The sequence below is a fragment of the Tursiops truncatus genome, chromosome 8, assembly GCF_011762595.2.
Source record: "Tursiops truncatus isolate mTurTru1 chromosome 8, mTurTru1.mat.Y, whole genome shotgun sequence".
Lineage (NCBI taxonomy): Eukaryota > Metazoa > Chordata > Mammalia > Artiodactyla > Delphinidae > Tursiops > Tursiops truncatus.
The window spans coordinates 43,792,951-43,814,385 of NC_047041.1; the positions used below are offsets into that span (position 1 = coordinate 43,792,951).

At 36.9% G+C, this 21,435-nt stretch overlaps 1 protein-coding gene and 1 long non-coding RNA gene across 5 annotated transcripts in view; one reads left to right on the top strand and one right to left on the bottom strand.

Moving 5' to 3' along the window:
• GRM5 (glutamate metabotropic receptor 5) overlaps positions 1 to 21,435 on the top strand; it is a 533,478-nt gene that overhangs the window by 434,767 nt on the left and 77,276 nt on the right. For all 3 annotated transcript variants that reach the window (XM_019948818.3, XM_019948819.3, XM_073808327.1), the window contains exons 4-6: positions 6,606 to 6,852; positions 14,367 to 14,535; positions 19,268 to 19,394. In XM_019948818.3, coding sequence (XP_019804377.2) covers positions 6,606 to 6,852; positions 14,367 to 14,535; positions 19,268 to 19,394 — 543 coding nt within the window. The remainder of the gene's footprint in view (positions 1 to 6,605; positions 6,853 to 14,366; positions 14,536 to 19,267; positions 19,395 to 21,435) is intronic.
• The window catches only part of LOC109552342 (uncharacterized), a 265,244-nt gene that overhangs the window by 167,561 nt on the left and 76,248 nt on the right, over positions 1 to 21,435 (bottom strand). The window lies entirely within an intron of this gene.

Below are 21,435 nucleotides of genomic sequence, written 5' to 3' on the forward strand. Positions count from 1 at the left end.
CTACCTAGTGATTCAACATTTATGTACATCAGGAAATGATCACCACAATAAGTTTAGTAACATCTATCCCTATACAAAGTTATTACAATATTACTGGCCATATCCCTTATACTGTATATTATATCCTCGTGGCTTATTTATCTTATATAACTGGAGGTCTGTACCTCTTAATCCCCTCTACCTATTTTGCCCAATGCCCCCACCTCTACCCTTCCCTCTGGCAACCACCCATTTGTTCTCTGTATGTATTTTGTTTTGTTTTGTTCATTTGTTTGTTTGTTTTTAGATTCTACATATAAGTGAGATCATACGGCATTTGTCTTTCTAACTTATTTCACTTAGCATGATACCCTCTACATCCGTCCGTGTTGTCGCAAATAGTAAGATTTCTTTTTTTTATGATTCAGTAATATTTCACTGTGTATACATACATCTTCTTTATCCATTTATCTATTGATGGACATTTAGGCTGCTTCCATGTCTTGGCTATTATAAATAATGCTGTAATGAACACTGGGGTGCATATATCTTTTCAAGTTAGTGTTTTTGTTTTCTTTGGGTAAGTACCCAGAAGTGAAATCGCTGAATGCATGATAGTTCTATTTTTACTTTTTTGAAGACCCTCCATACTGCTTTCCACAGTGACTGCACCAATTTACAAGCCTGCCAACAATGCACAAGAGTTCCCTTTTCTCTACATCCTTGCCACCACTTGTTATTTGATACTAGCCATTCTGACAGGTGTGAGGTGGTATCTCGTGGTTTTGATTTGCATCTCCTTGATGATTAGTGATGTTGATTATTTTTTCATGTGTCTGTTGACACTCTATCTGTATTCTTTGGGAAAATGTCCATTGAGGTCCTCCACTGACTTTTAAATTTCACTGTTTGTTTTCTTGATGTTAAGTTGTATCAGTTCTTTATATATTTTGGATAGTAACCACTCATCAGATATATTGCTTGAAAGTATCTTCTCCCATTCATTTTTTCATTTTGTTACTGTTTTCCTTTTCTGTGCAAAAGCTTTTTAGTTTGATGTAGTCCCATTTATTTATTTTTGCTTTTGTTTCCCTTGCCTGAGGTGACAGATCCAATAAACATTGCTAAGACTGATGTCAAAGAGCATACTGCCTATGTTTTCTTCTAGGGGTTTTATATTTTCAGGTCTTACATTTAAGTCTTTAATCCATTTTGAGTTTATGTTTGCATACTGTATATGAAAGTGATCCAGTTTCAATTTTTTGCAAGTAGCTGCCCAGTTTTCTCAACACCATTTATTGAAAAGAGTATCTTTCTCCATTGTATATTCCTGCCTCCTTTGTCATAGATTTTCCATGTAAGTGTAGGTTTATTTCTGAGCTCTCGTTTCTGTTTCATTGATCCATGTGTCTGTTTTTGTGCCAATAGCATACTGTTTTGATTTCTGTAGGTTTGTATGATCATTTGAAATCAGAGAGTGTGATACCTCCAGCTTTGTTCTTCTTTCTCAAGATTGCCTTAGCTATTCAGGATCTTTTGTGGTTCCATACAAATTTTAGGATTATTTGTTCTAGTTTTGTGAAAAATACTATTGGTATTTTGATAGAGATTACATTGAATTTGTAGATTTCCTTCAGTAGTATGGTCATTTTAACAATATTAATTCTTCCAATCCCTGAGGAGGGTATATCTTTCCTTTGGTTTGTGTCATCTTCAGTTTCTTTCATCAATGTCTTATAGTTTTCTGAGTACAAATCTTTTACCACTTTGGTTAGATTTCTTCCTAGTATTTTATTCTTTATGATGTGATTTTAAATGGGCTTGTTTTCTTAATTTCTTTTTCTGATAATTTGTTGTTAATATATACAAATGCAACAGATTTCTGAATACTAATTTTGTATCCTACAACTTTAATGAATTCATTGAATACTTCTAATAGATTTTTTTTTTTTGGTGGAGTCTTTGGGGTTTTCTTTGTATAGTATTATGTCATCTGCAAACAGTGAAAGTTTTACTTTTCCCTTTCCAGTTTGGATTCCTTTTATTTCTTTTTCTTATCTGATTGCTGTGGCTAGGATTTGCAACTTGATATGGAATTAAAGTGGCAAGAGTGGGCATCCTTGTCCTTTTCCTGATCTTAGAAGAAATGCTTTCAGCTTTTCACTGTTGAGTATGATGTTGGCTATGGGTTTGTCATATGTGGCCTTTACTATGTTGAGATACATTCCCTCTACATCACTTTGTGGAGGGTTTAATGGACGTTGCCTTTTGTCAAAAGCTTTTTCTGCATCTATGGAGACAATCATATGACTTTTATTCTTCAATTTGTTAATGTGGTGTAGCACATTCATTGCTTTGTGAGTACTGAACCATCTTTGCATCTGTAGGATAAACCCCACTGGATCATGGTGTATGATCCCTTTAATGTACTATTGAATTCAACTTACTAATGTTCTGTTGAGGATTTTTGCATCTATGTTCATGAGTGATATTGGTCTGCAATTTTTTGTGTGCGATGTCTTTATTTTTGTTATCAGGGTGATGCTGCCCTCGTAGAATGAGTTCAGAAGTGTTCCTTCTTCTTAAATTTTTTGGAATACTCTGAGAAGAATAGGTTAACTCTCCTTTAAATGTTTTGTAGAATTCACCTGTGAAGTCATCTGATCCTGGACTTTTGTTTGTTGGGAGGTTTTGTTTGTTTGTTTGTTTTTTTAACAACTGACTTAATTTCATTACTAGTAATTGATCTGTTCATATTTTCTACTTAGTCCTGATTTGGTCTTGGGAGACTGTATGTTTCTAGGAATTTATCCATTTCTTCTAGTTTGTCTGTTTTATTGCCATATAATTGTTCATAGTAATCTCTTATGGTCCTTTGTATTTCTGTGGTGTCAGTCGTAACTTCTACTCATTCATATTTTATTTTATTTATTTGGGCCATTTCTCTTTTGTTCTTGATAAGTCTGGCTAAAGGTTTACCAATTTTGTTTATTTTTTTCAAAAACCAGCTCTTAGTTTCATTGATCTTTCTTATTTTTTTTTAGTCTCTATTTAACTTATTTTCATTCTGATCTTCAATATCTTCAACTAATTTTAGGTTTCATTTGTTCTTTTTATTTTCTAGTTCCTTTAGGTGTGAGGTTAGGTTGTTTGATATTTTTCCTATTTCCTGTTGTAGGCCCATATCACTATAAAGTTTCTTCTTAGAACTACTTTCGCTGTGTTCCGTAGATTTTGGATCATTGTGTTAACATTTTCACTTATTTCCAGGTATTTTTTTGACTTCTTCAGTGACCCATTGGTTGTTTAGTATCATAATCTTTAGTCTCCAAGTGTTTGTATTTTTTGTAGTTTTTTTCTTGTAGTCAGTTTCTAGTCTCATACTGATATAGTCAGAATTTTATTTATTTAATAAATATTAAATTTATTATGGCTTGTTTTATGGCCTAGCCTGTGTTCTATCCTGGAGAATGTTCTATGTGCACTTGAAAAGAATGCATATTCTGTTGCTTTTGGGTGGAATATTCCATATATATCTATCTATTAAATCCATCTGGTCTAATATGTCATCTAAGGCCAGTAATTCCTTATAGATTTTCTGTCTGGGTGATCTGTCCATTGATTTAAGTGTTAAAGCCCTCTTCTACTATTTATTGTATTACTGTCAATTTCTCCTTTTATGTTTGTTAGTACTTGCTTCATATATTTAGGTCCTCCTACTTTGTGTGCATATATATTTACAATTGTTATATCTTCCTCTTGGATTGATCCCTTTATCATTAGGTAATGTCCTTCTTTGTCCCTTTTTACAGAATTTGTTTTAAAGTCTATTTTGTCTGATATAAGTATTGCTACCCCAGCTTTCTTTTTGTTTTCATTTTCATGGAATATCTTTTTCCATCCCCTCACTTTCACTCCATGTGTGTCTTTAGATCTAAAGTGAGTATCTTATAGGCAGTGTATAGATAGGTCTTGTATTTCTGTCCATTCAGTCACTCTATGTCTTTTGACTGGAGCATTTAGTCCATTTACATTTAAAGTAATTGATAGGTATTCACTTATTGCCTTTTTGTTCTTTGTCTTCGAGTTGTTTTGTAGTTCTTTTTTGTTCCTTTTTACTTTTTTTCTCTCTTGTCTTATAATTTTATGACTGTTGTTAGTGTTATGTTTGGATTCCTTTCTCTTTTTTGGTGTTTATCTATTATAGGTTTTTGGTTTGTGGTTACCATGAGGTTCATATATAACAACCTATATTTATAGATGACTATTTTAAGTTGGTGATCTCATAAGTCTGAATGCATTCTAACAACCTTATGCTTTTACTACCACTACCCCCCAACTACTTTATGTTTCTGATGTCACATTTTACATCTTTTAATTTTGTGTATCCCTTAACTACATGGCAGGGAATTTGGGTTTTACTTTCGGTAACAACGGAGCCACTAGAAAGTTTGATCAGAGGAGTATCATAATCTAACTCTTTTTTAAAGAGAATTTTTATGGCTATTGAATTAAAAATTGGCTGGAGTGGGTGGAGAATAGTTTAAGGCAGAAAGAAAGAGTCCAGTTAAAAGACTATCACTGTAATCCAGACAGATGATATATCTTAAACCTAGTAGAAGTAGATTTGTGTGAAACAGTTTAATTCTGGATATTCTGAAGACAGACCAAATAAGAGTAAACAGGGAATGAAGGAAAGAAAAAAGTCAAAAGTGACTCCCAAGTATTTGACATAACACCCGGAAGAATGGAGTTTCTAGTGGTATGAGGTGAAATGTAGAAGTGTGAATAGAGTCTGTGTAGAAAAGGAAATTGTAAGATTTGGTTGGAAAGTGGCCTAGGGCCAGTGTCTAGTCCTGAGATGGAAACAAAATTTCCCATGTTATACTTATGCTGGTTTCCCCAGGAGCCTCTATGCCTCTACAGTTTGAAACTCATAAAAATCCTGTCATCTTTGAAGAGTTCCTATTTCTCTCTCTTTAAAAAACTTCTCCCCAAATGGCATGCTCTTTCCTTAGCTCAGCTGTTACCTTTACCTTATACCCATGCTCTTCCTGTATGTTTCAGTCCTCTCCATTCCTCAATCACCAGGCCTAGCAGTAGATTCCATCTCCTAAACACTTCTGTCCATAATCTTGGCCTCTACCCTCAGCAAAGCCATTTTCACCTATCGCTGGGATCACTGCATTACCACTTGATGGGTCTTCATAATTCTACTCCTATAGTCCTTTAAATCTTTCTCCAGTGTACCCAGATTGATCTTTCTAAAACAGAAATCTGATCATGTTCCTTCCTATTTTAAGCACTATAAAGGATCCCAGTGCTTATGATAAAGTACAGTGATCTTAATCTGGCCAATGCAACCCTGCCTTCCTCTACTACTTCAGTTCTCCCCATTCTCCTGCCTCCTACCCCATCTTGCAAACATTCCAACCTCCTTAAAGTTTCCCAAACATAGTTTGCTCTACCTCATCTATGAACCTTCAAACATGCTTTCCTCCACTCTTCATCCAGCTGATACTCAACTAAAATGCTCAGCTTCAGTGAGTTTCTTGGTCTAGTGCCCCTCCCTATTCAGTCCTGCCCTAGCACTTAGCCTGCTTAAATGCCCTTCTGCCCTCTAGACTGTAAGTAAACAAGAGCAATAATCATGTCTATCTTATTCTACATTATGTTCCACACTTCCAGCAAGTTCTGAGCAGTCAGAACTAACAGGCACTCATTCCATATTTGTTTAATCAGTAACTCATACCAAATGTTAGTTCTTTAATGAAACATTCCCAAGAGCCCTTCACTGGAAGAGATGGCTTCCTCTCTGGGCCTCCACTGATAGGGATCACTCCGTCTTTGGGCCTCTATAGATTTTAACTCCACATCTATTACAGATTTATCACCTTCTACCTTTAATGTAGCTACATAATTTCTCTCTATTACTGAACATGTTTCCTCTTAAGTGCAGAATCCATGTCCAGTTCACGTTTGTATTTTCCCTAGATCATCATACACAGAGCTTTATGTATACTCAGACTCCAATAAATTTTATTTAATTAATGAATGAATTAATAGGGCTTAAATATTATATTTCAGAATTTCCAAATAGGTCAGTTTATAGGGCACATATGCTTTGAGGTAGGAAATGATGGGTGATAAATCCCAATAGGTAAGTTGAGGCAAGATGGTAGGGGATCTACTTTGCTCAACTAAGACTTAATAATTTGGAAACTGGAGTTTTTTATTTTTTTTTGGAAACTGGAGATTTTTGGAGGATATCTAAACCAAGGAGGTATATTATCACAGCTGAATACTTGGGAGATTAATCTGTCCTTAAGATAAATCTTGTGGTACAGAAATGGAGTGCTATCCTGCATTTATCCCTAGAGTGTGGTAATAGAGGAAGTGAATCTTGGTACTGGTGAGGATTCAGCTCTGTCTTTTAGGTCTTGGGGAAAAAAATTGGGTATAGAAGACAATTATTAGGCATACTATTTTTGCACCTGTTCTTAGTATTTCCTCTGGTTTTAACTCTGATAAATTGTTCCAGTGCACTCTCAAATTATTCAGAATCCATAGAGATAGCTATAGTAGAAATAAATTTCAAAGTTAATCCCTAATTTGTTTTCCAACAGGTTCTCTGACTCTGAGAACACATCATGTTCAAGACTCCAAAATGGGATTTGTGATCAATGCGATCTATTCCATGGCCTATGGGCTCCACAACATGCAGATGTCCCTCTGTCCAGGATATGCGGGCCTCTGTGATGCCATGAAGCCAATCGACGGACGGAAACTTTTGGACTCCCTGATGAAAACCAATTTTACTGGGGTTTCTGGAGACATGATCCTATTTGATGAGAATGGAGACTCTCCAGGAAGGTATTGTTACAATTCACCCCTAGACAATAGAGCCTGGTCGAGCTATCTCTTGATCCTCAGAAACCTGTTTCTCTCCCTTGTGGTTATCTAGGCTTCCTGGCCATGTCTGGCTAGTTCTGATATCACAAAGTGAGTAAAGACAGAGAGGGGAAGCCCCATTTCCTGTGGCCAGGAAAAAATATTAATGCGGATGTCTAAAACGTGCTCTTGGAATCATCACCACATTTCAGAGACTGAAACTTAGAGGCAGGAGCCTCACATTATCATAGATAATTAAAAGCCGGCTCTATGGTTTCCCTGTACATGTTTGCTATGTTATTCCATGTATTCTGATCTCTTCTTAGGCCACAGAACTATTCTGAAACAGGAACAATTCCATTTCTGGTAATCCAGAAATAGGGCTGAGGTGTTATTATATTGTTTGCTGTACCTACAGTAAGTTACAAGTCATTTTATTTTAGTATCCTCCAGCTGGAACACTTTCTCCCTTCTTGAGGACTAAATTGCCTTTCTCTCTGAAATTTTACCTTTCATTATTTATAGAGAGGAACCTGAGAAACATGAACTTACTCACAATTATAGGTCAGCCTCCAGGGAAGTCATTAAGTACCTAGAACTTACCAGTATTCACATCTATCTCAGACTCTAAATTCTTTTTTTTTTTTTTTTTGCCTTCTTTGTGTGTTTATCGGCACGTGTTTCCTATCACAGTCCTTTCGAATAATAAGAGCTAATGTTTGTCTGACACTGCTTATGTGATAGACCCTATTCCAGCTAGTCTAAAAGTATTAACTCATATCATCCTCACAACAAATCCTTGAGGCAGGCGCTTCCCTGGTCCCCATTTGATGGCCAAGGAGACAGATGCTTTGGAGAGGAAGGATCTTGACTGAGGAAGTCACTGCACCTTTGGCAACAGCTGTGATGTGTTCAACACCAAAGTCCAGACTCTAAATTCTTAAGTGAGAAAAGTCTCACATGAGACTTTTAATCCATGAGGGATAATGTCATTGAAATGATATTCTGACTTGTAGCAGGGCTGGGTCTTTAATCCGCCCTGCATTAGGACAATCAGGGTCCTTTGGTCGCCTGCTGTAAAATCCCTGGTATTTTTCCAGCAACAGCTTTTGCTTGACAGGTGAGCTTGGAGAGGGTGTGTTTACACTCTTTTTGCAGCTGATCCTGCCAAGAGAAGGTCCCATGAGTCCCTCCCATGACTCACATACCATGTGCCCACACATTGTACCAGCCACCTTGGTCTAGCTTGTTTCCATATTCCTGATGTGAACTGGAGCTTGTCCCTGATGCAGCTGTTACTGTCTCACGAGCCAAACTTTTTAAGTGACAGCAGTTCCAAGTCATGAAGCCAAGAGGAAAGGTGGATATTTTCTCTATTTTAGAGAGTTGAAGAGTATTGCTCCAAGCAAGCTGTTTGTCAAGATAAGATGTTTCAAATATTGTTTTCTACTTTTTGGCTATTCAGTACATTCATGGGAGTGGGGGCAGGAATGCAAGCATTTTCCCAGGGCCATAGGACACTTCACATTTGTTGTAAGGCTTCTTAGGGCAGGTCAATGAATGAGCTCAGTCTTTAGGCTCAGGTCAAAGCCTAGGCTCTGATATCTTCACATGGATTTATTCTTCCTGTGTGCACCACTAGATCACTGACATCACCTTGGGATTTGTTCATAGACTCTGTTGACTGCAGTTCCATCGGTTCAAACAGTTTTCATGTCATGTACCCAAGCCAGTTCCACAAACCAGACAGTGAAGAAATGGCTCAGCTCTATTCCTCTATTAAGGGAAACCTTAATAGATCAGAACGTCACTATCTCACTCACAATCCTCCAAATATGCTGGAATGGGGTACATTTAAGACACTGGTTCTCAACCACTGGGGGAACATGAATCTCTTTAAGTTAAATGAAATTTATATATATTCCCTCAAGGACAATATCCATAAAATTCTGCAAACAATTTCTGGAAACTCATAGTTGTTTAGAGACTTTTCATGCATAACTAAGGTTGGGTATTACATTAACCCACTAATAAATGATCAGAATCTGCCTCTGAGGGCATAAGCCAAACTCAGGAAAAGGTGCTTTGCAACTTTTCTGTTTTTCCAATTAAGCCAGTTATAGGTACAAAATAATTATAACTAATATTTGCCATGTGTTTTCTTAGCCAAGTACTTAGCTAAATCCTCTATATTTTAATCCTATGAGGTAAGTAATATTATCATGTTCTTTTCTAGCCGAAGGCTCACAACTGAGGATTACAAAGATTAAATGACATGCCCAAAGACAGTCTAATACATGAAAGAGTCAAGATGCTAACTCAATCTTGTGGGCTTCAATTCCTGACCCTGTACAACAGCCTGCCAATTACAGTATCAAAATCAAAACAGCACTATTCTCCTAGAAATGTATTTGTAGACACTATGTTGTTATTTCTCTGGAGTAGAAGTTGCTGCTCAGATGGATCAAAGACATTCCAACCTGGGCAATGAACCAGAGGAGACTAGGGTGATTAGGGGTTCCCCTAAAATGCCAGAGTCACAAGAGGAAGATCCTAAAGAGAGGAAGCTGGGAGAGGTGACAACTCACTCTGGCACACATACCTATGGATAGTTAGAGAGTCAAATTTAATCACTGTTTTTAAGCCTCACATAATCAGACTACTATCAGTACATACATCTTTAACGAAACCCTTGGGTCAAGTGTATTACAGAATTCTGAATTTTTTTTTTTTTTTTTTTTTTTTACTGTAATGAGCTTTTTGTTTTTTAACATCTTTATTGAAGTATAATTGCTTTACAATGGTGTGTTAGTTTCTGCTTTATAACAAAGTGAATCAGCTATATGCATACATATATATCGATATCCCCTCCCTCTTGCATCTCCCTCCCACCCTCCCTATCCCACCCCTCTAGGTGGTCACAAAGCACCAAGCTGATCTCCCTGTGCTATGCGGCTGCTTCCCACTAGCTATCTATTATACATTTGGTAGTGTATATATGTCCATGCCACTCTCTCACTTCGTCCCAGCTTACCCTTCCCCCTCCCCGTGTCCTCAAGTCCATTCTCTACGTCTGCATCTTTATTCCTGTCCTGCCCCTAGGTTCTTCAGAACCATTTTTTTTTTTTATATTCCATATATATAGTGTTAGCATACGGTATTTGTTTTTCTCTTTCTGACTTACTTCACTGTGTATGACAGACTCTAGGTCCATCCACCTCACTACAAATAACTCAATTTCGTTTCTTTTTATGGCGAATAATATTCCATTGTATGTATGTGCCACATCTTCTTTATCCATTCATCTGTCGATGGACACTTAGGTGGCTTCCGTGTCCTGGCTATTGTAAATAGAGCTGCAATTCTGAATTTCTGATTTTACAGAAGTCATATAATGCCTCCTGCATACCGTGGAGCACACTTTTTAAACAACGCATTAATATTTCTACAGCAAAACATGTGAATATTCATAGGAAGTGTGATAAATAAAGTATAAATAGTCTCATGACAGTGTGGATCAAGTTCTGTCACTAGATAAGGTGAGAATGGGTCATGTTTTGCTGCCAAGTGAGTTATGAAAAAACTTATGGTTTTCAGAGCTCTAAGGAGTTCAGGAATTATAGATAAGAAATATGGACCTTTACTGTTTGCCATCAAGGGGACAGACCACAGGTTGGCAAGCTATGGTCTACAGGCCAAATCGGGTCTGCTATCTGTTTTGGTAAATAAGGTTTTACTGGAACACAGTCTCTCTCATTTATTTAGAGACTATCTGTAGCTATTTCATGCTACACTAACAGTGTTGAGTAGTTTCAACAGAGGCCTAAAATATTTACTGTCTGTCCCTTTATAGCAAAAGTTTTCTGACCCCCAATAGATATACAGAGAGTCCACTGATGACTAAGGTTTAACAAGCCTAGCTGTTGCCTAGGACTGACCATAAATGGGCAGAGGAAACATGGAGAGTCAACGTCAGCCTAAGTACAACTGACTATTTAAGGCAAAAATGTTAACATTATATTGTGGGGTTTATAAGTATGGGGATGTAAAACATTTGACTATGTGGCATAAATGAATGGGGTATAAAAGTGTACAGGGGCAAGTTTCTTATATTTTACATTAAGTGACACAACATTACTTTAAGTAGAATAAGTTAAATTAAGAATGCCTATTAAATCCCTTGGGCAGTTAAAATTTTAATACAAGAGAAATAACTAAAACACCAAGAGAAAAATGCTTTAAAAAAATTGGTTAATACAAAAAAAGGCAGGAAAAGAAGAAAAGATGGACAAAAACAGATATGACAAGTAGAAAATAAGGCTGGAACACTAGACATTTGCAGATACTGACCTGGTTTGCACACAGATTCTTAATATGTGGCTCTGTCCACAGAAGGACTTAAAAAAGCACCTTAGCCTCAGAACTGTAGACTGAGAGGACCTTAAGGGTCATATAAATCTAGTACTCTCCATATTCCCTTCCTCCAAATGATGTTTCAGTTTCCCTGACAACAACCTTGCTTCAGCCCCTTGGGTAAAGAGAACCTCACTATCTTCTGAAGAAGCCTGCTCTAATTTTCAGAGTTATAACCACTTAGAAAGTTCTTTATTTCTGTTCAACTGAACCCTGCCTTCCTCTAGTTTCTATTTTGTGCTTTTTTTTTTTTTAAACATCTTTACTGGAGTATAACTGCTTTACAATGGTGTGTTAGTTTCTGCTTTATAACAAAGTGAATCAGCTATACATATACATATATCCCCATATCTCCTCCCTCTTGCGTCTCCCTCCCACCCTCTCTATCCCACCCCTCTAGGTGGTCACCTAAATAGACATTTCTCCAAAGAAGATATACAGATAGCCAACAAACACAAGAAAGAATGCTCAACATCACTAATCATTATTTTGTGCTTTTAACTGAACTTTTTTCTTTTTGGTTGCAATACATTTTATCTGTTTCTTTGTTTGGTTTTCTTTTTGAACACTTGAGGAAATTCATTCGGACAAATTTTTAGTGTATTTCAACTCTAAACTGTGGCCAGTTAAGGAAGAGACAGACGTGGGTAACCAGAGAGAAAGGGGAAAGAAGGAAGAAGTATTAAAGAAGACAGATTACACAAACCCACACTCAGTGATGAGACAGAAGGTTCAGGAGCAGAGATGGAGAAACCAGGGGGCCCAGTGAGAGAGGGCGTGACAACAAGAGTGAGAATGAGAGAGAATTAAACAATGGGTTACAATGGCAGAAAGCCATTATGTACTTTAATTCTTATCTAAAATTTAAGGAAGAGTATTTTTCAAACACTCACTCTCACTTTTGATGAAGAATAAAATCTATATCCTATCTCTGAAAACCAAAAGAATTCATATTAATTGACAAGAGAAGGGAGGAGGGGTCTTCTTTTACAGAGAATTATTCTTAGCTATTTCTTTTTTTCATGTACTGCTACCAAAGATTTTTACAATCATGTTGTATTTTCACAGCTACAGCCACTAGTGATAATATCTCTGTGGTTGTCTGGTAAGTAAGAAATAATTACCACAAATCTAAGGGCTAATTCCAAAGGGAGGATTCAGTATCTGTAATAAATTTAAAGTAGGTTGATTGGTTTGAACCAAAATTAAGGTTTAACTTTTCTCAAAATCACTTCCCTGTCAAATATGACATTTTCCATTCTATAGAGTTATCATGTTTATTTTTCAAAAATTGGATCCCTTGACTTTTTACCATTTCTCCAATATAAAACAGATTTCTACAACAGTTAAGCAATGGAAGTTGATCTTTTAGCTCTATTGAGTTTATTTGGAGTAGTCTAACGGAAAAGAACCAACAGCAGACTTGAAGTATTAAGAGTGAGTATAGACTTGCATTCTCTCCAATCTGGTATCACTCATTACCTCACCAAGTTTCAGGTCCATTATCTGTACAATTGACAGTTTGGACTAGACCTCATCAAAGTTAAGTTAACAACTGATAGAAATGGGTTGATGGCTCATTTGGGGGTGAGCAATGAAACTCTCTTCATATCTCTTCAAATCAGTAGCAGCAAAGAAAAAAAATCTTCCTGACACTAACATTTCTTTCTTTCTCCCAGCCTAGAACGTTCAAAGGTCATTTGCTCACAGGCAGTCAGTCACCTTTTGAAGCCTTAGAGGCCCATGTAGCCAATTCGAAGCAGCCAATGCCATAATGTATGAGTTCTTTTTACCTCAGTGCTCTGTGTTCGAATATCTCAACTCACTGCCTGCTTAGTAGCCACTGCATAACTGTGACAGAGTGGAAATGTGTAAGACTCAGCTCTGCATCCTACAGATTGGTACTTTTAGAGGTGGAAATTAGACAGTTGCTCAAAATTGTTACTGACTGCAAATAAAACACTGTAGGATAACACTGAACAGCTAATCAAACTTAAGAATAAGTTAACATTCTGAAAAAAACACTACAGTAAAAAATGTGATTGGGAGTGAAAACAGAATAGTATCATTTTCAACATAGGTCCAAACAGATTGATGTCAGCTTTGTTCTTAGCATTTCTGTACTGAGCATTGGTAATCTGGTCACTTGAACCCAAAAGCTAGAAAGTTCCATACGTATCAATTTTCAGATAGCTCAATATGCTAAGCATGGAGGTTGAAGGAAGCATTTAGAAGAACCTGTCTACCAATCCTAAAAGTCCTGGAAAATAAAAGCACAGGGCACTATGTGAAGACACTGTATACCTAAGACATACCTACAGATATGTCTACAGGAACTGACAGTGGTGGTATTGCTCATCCAGTGTCCTCAGATTGGAAAATTATTTCAGAAAGCTTCTCTGGAAATGTGTGTGTGTGTGTGTGTGTGTGTGTGTGTAAAATCTTATAAATAATCACATTGACTTTCCCTCTTTACATCTCTATCCCCATATAAAGTCTGAGAATTCACGAGGTTCTAGTATCTTCCAGCATTTTTACATTGCATGAGGTGCTTTAGAAGCTATCGATTTTCCGAATTATTTTAAACATCATTCCTGAAAGTATCTTTATACAATGAGTTTAGCCATTGATAAAGGGTAAAATGAGAAAGGTAAAATCAGGTCGTATCCAAATTACCTCCTCATTCCCTAAAGCTGAAGACAAGATTAAAGATTTACCAAAATTCTCCCTTGGTTATTAGCAAAGGAGTGGAGATGAAAACCTTGTTATCTTTTTAAGAAGCCTAAAAGTAGTACTTGTTTAAACTTCTTGAAGTTATTCCTTTCATCATGCTGAGGTCAAGTCACCTTCTCACATGGGATTATTTTCTATTTCAGGTATAAGCTTGAAAGTTTTTTTTAAAAAAAGGTCTCTGAAGAGAAAGTGAAACAGACAGGCTTTTTGTTATTCTAAAGTGTACTGTCATGGAAAATTCCAGTGTCACCATTATGACAATAGGTACATTTTGGAGGACAGAAATCTATTGCTTCTTCATAGCTGAATATTTATATTTTTAGCTAAATAATTATATTCTTGTTCCTAAGGTATGAAATAATGAATTTCAAGGAAATGGGAAAAGATTATTTTGATTATATCAATGTTGGAAGCTGGGACAACGGAGAATTAAAAATGGATGATGATGAAGTATGGTCCAAGAAAAGCCACATCATCAGATCCGTGTGCAGTGAACCGTGTGAGAAAGGCCAGATAAAGGTAAAATGGAGTCCGTGTTTCTTTAATTTTTGTTGTAAATTCAAAAGTATTCATTAGCATTGACTTTAACAAGTTTAGATATTTGTTTTGCCTTTTCCACTGTAAGCTTCTAATTTTTAGAAGAAATTTTTTTTAAATTCTTTTCCCATTAATTCCTTATGATATCTAGTAAACCCCACAATAATCTTAGTAGTTGGACTGGCTGAACCAATTGAAGAGTCATGCCCACACCCTTTCTACTCATGTAAGCCTTTAAAGACATGCTTCCTGGGAATAAATAGTTCACAGCTGGAAACTACATCAATTTCTAATTAACTTAAATATTTACCCAACTCCTACTAATGTAATAGTTTACATTACAAAACTATCTGTTTACATTACAAAACTATTTGTTACTTAGTTTACAAAAATAAGTCAGACACATTTACTCTTAGAAGATTTATAGCGTAGATGAGGAAAAATATCATGGGCACAGATAAGTACTGTCATGTAAAATGTGATGACTTCATTAAGAAAGAAAAAAAAGGGAGCTAAATAATTTCATACAAAAGAAAGGGACAGGGACTTCCCTGGTGGTGCAGTGGTTAATAAGATGCCACACTCTCAATACAGGGGCCCTGAGTTTGATCCCTAGTCAGGGAACTAGATCTCACGTGCATGCCGCAACTGTTTGCATGCCACATCTAAGGAACCTGCATGCCACAACTAAGGAGCCCAGGAGTCACAACTAAGGAGCCTGCCTGCCACAACTAAGACCCAGCACAACCAAATAACTAAATATATATTTTTAAAAATGAGTTACTATATGTCAAATAGTACAGTGCTGTGTACATGGTGCAGTAAAGGTGCGATAAAATTTTTTTTTTTAAAAAGGGACAGATTTCTTCTGAATAAAATGTCAGACACTGAACCATGAAAAATGGATATGACTTCAGAGAGAGATGTAGGGAAATGATCGTTTATGTAGAGGGAATAATAACAGGCAAGGTACAGAAGTAGTCAGACTGTTCTGGAATAACAGTGAATAATCTAGGGGGCATTGCTCTAAATGGTTATTGTAAAAGAGACAGTTGCAATGATAGATTGAAGCCACATTTGCAGAGAGTTTTGGATGCCATACTAAACAGGCTGAACTTAATTTTTTATTAACCAGGAGTCTGAGAATAATTTTGACCAAGATGCTGACATATAATAGGTGAAGATGCATGGGTGGAGTTATGAGACATAAATAAAGAAAGAAGAGACAAGTTAGAAGGACACTGTGATAGTGGTGACAAGGTCCCTGAATTATGGAAGAAACGGTGAGAATAGAAAGGGGGTAGGGGAGGTATTTGAAAGAAACATTATAGAGGTAGCCTCAATTAGCCCTGGCTATCAACCACGAAGCCTAAAATATTTACTGTCTGGTCCTCTGCAGAAAAAGCTTGCCAACTCTTAATATTCAGTGATGGTCTGCATCTTGGCCAATCATCTTGCAGTTAAACACTTCATGTGAAATTCTTTTTAGACTCACTTAGAATATCAATTGTTCATAATTTCCAGTTCTTCCCAGAGAAAGATTAGTCTGTATAAATTACTACATGGAAGTTGTCTCCGTTTTGACCCTTCTCAGCAATATAGTTTGAACCTGTAACTTCAAAATATTGAATGTTGGGCTTCCCTGGTGGCGCAGTGGTTGAGAGTCCGCCTGCCGATGCAGGGGACACGGGTTCGTGCCCCGGTCCGGGAAGATCCCACATGCCGCGGAGCGGCTAGGCCCATGAGCCATGGCCACTGAGCCTGCGCGTCCAGAGCCTGTGCTCCGCAATGGGAGAGGTCACAATAGTGAGAGGCCCACGTACCACAAAAAAAAAAAAAAAAAAATACATATATATATATATATATATATATATATATATATATATATATATAGAATGTCTGTTTCAAGAGATTTCTTTATATATACTTTTCTACTCCCTTCTCCTGGGAATAACTTACCCAGTGGAAGAATCTGACTCCCTATTATCATATTTTCAATACTAGTTAGTTTGTTATAATAGTTATAGAGTCTTTTTTTAATCCCAAATTCTATTCTCCTAACCAGATCTCATTTTCACTCCATTAAATATACAATTGACTACATTTTCTTGATATGGTTTAATAAGGTCACTGAACAACTTCACTAATGATATCAACACATCACAGAATTGTTCAGATTTGTTAACACAATGCCCACGAAAGGACACTTAGTCTAGCAAAGGTTCAAATATATAACATACTGTTATTCCTAAAGAAAGCATCACTACTTCCAGGGTGCTTTTTTACACTTTTTTTTAAAATTTTTATTTATTTATTTTTGGCTGCTTTGGGTCTTCATTGCTGCGCGCAGGCTTTCTCTGGCTGCAGCAAACATGGGCTGCTCTTTGTTGCAGTGCGCAGGCTTCACGTTGTGGTGGCTTCTCTTGTTGCAGAGCACAGGCTCTAGGCGTGTGGGCTTCAGTAATTGTGGCTCGTGGGCTCTAGAGCACAGGCTCAGTAGTTGTGGCGCATGGGCTTACCTGCTCCATGGCATGTGGGATCTTCCCAGACCAGGGCTCAAACCCGTGTCCCCTGCACTGGCAGGCGGATTCTTAACCAGTGCGCCACCAGTGGAAAAAAATGGAAATTAGTCTGAAAGAGAACTGTCACCACCTCCCGTATTCAAAATGAGTGTGAAACAGAACATAAATAACAAACGAAAAAAAAGGAAAACAAATCAGTTCTGAAGGATCAGAAGAAGACAGTAAGTTGTCACTATTTATTCAAAAAAAGATTGTAATATTGGAATTAATCTTGGAAAAGGGCATGAGCTTACTCTGGTAAAAAAACTGAAATTTACAAAGCAATGCAAATTGAATCACAGAAAGTTAGCACATTTCTAAGAGGAAAAACGTAACTGCTTTTGTTTGCCAGGCTACTAAGAAAGAATCCTTCAAGCATTTGAAGCATTTGAAATGTGCCTCCTTGCATTACAAAATCTAGTAACTGTCCAATGATAGTTTTACCAAGTGTGGCTGAAGTAACCCTGAAAATGAAATTCATGTCTCTATATGGATACTTACATGTGTATTACTAATAAAACAGTTAATATTTTTAAAGTGTTCTACAGTTTCCAAATCATTGTGATATTCTATTTAATCCTCAGGAAACTCTATAAAGGCAGGTATTATTTTAAAAGCATTAGTCTCGGTTGGATGAAACAGGATCAGCTGGGAGACTGCTCAAGGCTGTACATTATTTAGTGGCTATGAGTAAGACTAGAACCTTGGTGCCCCTTGATTCTCAAGCCAGTATTCTTTCCTCTGCATATTTCAAAATATCACGAACTCTTATCTTTATACAGACCAATAAGGCTCAATATTTATAAGCATGACCACAAAGTCCAACAGGCATTATTTGATCCCTCATTCACCCACAAGTTGTGTGAAATCACCACGCCTTAGTTTTCGCCCCTAAAAAAATGAATAAAATAAAACCAACCACCTTATACAGAGCTGTTCCAATGTTTCAATGAGATGACACGACATGGCATGCACTAAATCACCAGCGAACAGTCAACATTCTTATGAAGAATGTTTTCAATAGATTAAGCAGGTCTAATTAGCAATTTTACCTAATTGATCTGGTTATTTTAGGGAAAGGATGTTTCAGGCCCTTTTGTCATTTCCTACTTGTATTGTTGCGATGTCAAGAGTCAGCACAAGGGACAGTACAAAACAGAAGAAAGGCGTGCCAGCCTACAACTGTATTTGGTTATAGATATCTAGACATTATTATCAAAGGTCATTAATAGAGTCAGCATCTAAGACAAGGATATGAAGTGTAACCACTCCTGCGTCTGGTTATTAATCAGAGTTTTAATTATTTATAGGAATGTTTAATGAATGCTGTCTCTATTCCACAGAGGCTATTCATGCACCAGTGGTGGAAAAAAAATAAAAGACATCCATTTCTAAAGAATAATATCTAGGACTCTTTCAACTGTTCAATTATTTCAATTATTTTCCATTGACTTAAAAACATTAAACACATGAAGAGGTATATAATAGTCTCAGTGACCTTAACCATCTTTATCCCAAGCAAATCAAAACTACTAGAATAGGAAGGAATGGGCTGAAATATTGAACCAGATTTTTAGTAGAAACAGTCTAAGAGGTGATCTCCAGAAAAAACTTCATCGTCTGCCTCTTAATTCAAAATAAATTCCTAATTACTTTTTATCAATATGGATATATTTTTGAACTTTAGCAGGTATACAATGTGGGTTTTTTGGCTAACAATTATTCAACTAGTGGAGGGAAGCCAAGGTAAATCCAGAGAGCAAGAGTTCTTAATTTGAAGCAAAGAAAGGGCACGAACTCTGGGAAAAATTCAGTTACATACACACATACAGAAATGTGTATATATTTACGTGTGAGCACAAACACAGACGCTTAATACAGGTATCTGAAGCTAGTTACCAAAGATTTGCACTTAATTTCATTCTTGAGCCTGTCACCAAAAAATTTAATGATGTGGGACTGGTTGCTTAAACTCACCCTGTTTCTTTAATTACAAAACGAGAATATTAATACTTACACTGCCCATCCGAAAACATTTGAAATAACTTACGTGAAAGCCCCCTTCTGCTTTGTAAAGCAGTACATTTGAATAAAGGATTGCTGGATTTTTATCTATGTGAAAAACTCATCAAAATTTTAAATATCTGCCTTAGGTGATCCGGAAGGGAGAAGTCAGCTGCTGTTGGACCTGCACACCTTGTAAAGAGAACGAGTATGTCTTTGATGAGTACACCTGCAAGGCATGCCAGCTGGGGTCCTGGCCCACGGATGACCTTACAGGTACATGTAGCACAATGTCGGCACAGGTACATCCCCCAAAATCAACTCAAAAAGGACACAGACGTGGGAGGAGGGGGGTGACGTCTCCAAGCGTTTCTCATCTTGGTGGAATTGTTTATGCAACAAAGAATTTCCTTAGGAACAGATGCCTTCCCAACACCTGGGCTCATCATGAAAATCTTTAGATCGTTCGGAGAAATCGGCCTATATTCCTGCCCTCACCCCCAAACTGGATCAGAATCCTTAGGTTTTCTACTGGGCATTTTTAGTCCATCTTCAGGATATTCCCAGAAGTTCCCAAGCAGGGCCCCAGTTAACTGCGATTTGAGGTGTAGAGAGCCGGAAGAGACTAAAATATGCTATGACATATCCAAGACAAAAAGGTAGCACAGAATTAGGTAGAATTTGGTCTAAAACTCTTTGTTTCTCTTATTGCTTTTCCTTAATCTAAACCAGAAACTTCCAACTAATGAGTTTTCAAATAATGTCAACACAGGGTAAGGCTCATCTCTGCCTGGTTTGGGGGGAGTTTGGGGAGGGGGGTTACTTTTTGTTTTTGTTTGTGTGATGTTTTGGTTTAGGAGTTTTTTCCTCCAAAAATGTGAAGGAATTATTGTCATTGTGTTCTCAATATGGTATTTCATAGCTATTTCTAATCTTTACATTATGAAAACAGGATACCTTCCATCTTTCCTTCCAATTCCTTCAATAAACATTTAGCAAATGCTTATTAGATGCCTATTTGCCTACCACCGATATAAAGATGTAAAAATGAAGATATGCCCTCTATCGTCAAGAAGTTAATGAGGGAGGTAAACAGTCAAAATGTGATTACAATAAATGACACAGGTGTGTGGACATGGAGTATGAGGAGGGGACCTGTGAAACTAAGTTTTCCAGGGAAATAAGAGAAAAAGACATTCCAGGCAGAGGGCCCACCACGTGGTATGTCAGGTCACCTAGTGGTTTTACAGTTGAGGTGGATTAAGCACAAACTCCTAGAGGTTAGAGAATTATAACATCGTCAGTGTTAGAATCGACCCCTCATAGGACAAGAGATTATCCATGGTAGTTGTATTAGCTTATTCCAAAAACCTGGTTCTAAAAATCCTGTGATTCTGGGCCTTTTGAGGCCAGCTCACATTAAGACTTGTTTTCAGTGATTGGTATTTATGCAGAAGATATTCCTTTTCTTAAAAAAAAAATTTAAAAATTCTGATTTAATAAAACACCCAAGTACCTTGTGATAGCATTTGTGTCCTGTTTTCACCGTCAGATGATAAGCTTTCTGATACTCATACATCCTGCTATCCCCAGAGCCAAGTCAGTGCTGAACACAAAGTCTTTAATAAATTTAGTTTACAGATAAACTAAAGCACACACACGCACACACGCACGCACACACACACACATACAGTAAAAATGTAAGACAGAAAAAAATATGATTGGTTCTCTTGTGAGGGAAATGAAGAGCAGTTTTGGTGATCTTTTCCTTTATACTATTTGTTTACTTTTTTCTAATTTCTGATTTCAATATGGATTATCATTAAACTGAAAAACTATTTCACAGATTCAACTATCCACGTGGCTAAGCACCTTGAACGTGAACATGCAGATGTAATTTTTTGTCCTATGTTTTGTAAGACTATCACAATGAACATGGTCTGCTTTTTCATTCATTCAACAGAAAAGTATTTTATTATTACTATTTGCACTATAATAATAGGTGCTGGAGAAACTGGGTTTAAAAATAGACATGGTTCTTATATCACTTACCATCTTGTTGGGAGAGAGACATTTCTTTCTCTCTCTCTCTCTCTCTCACACACACACACACACACACACACTCAGACACATACAGACAGGCATGGACAAATTGTGTTAAGTAGTATGAAGTAAAAGAACAAGAGTAAAAAAAAAAGAAAATATTAGGGGAGACATAATTTAAATTTGTGGTCATAAAAGATCTCTGAAGAAGTGAAGATTAGCTGAGACCTAAATGATAAATACAGAAATAGCTATCAAAACATGATGAGAAGGG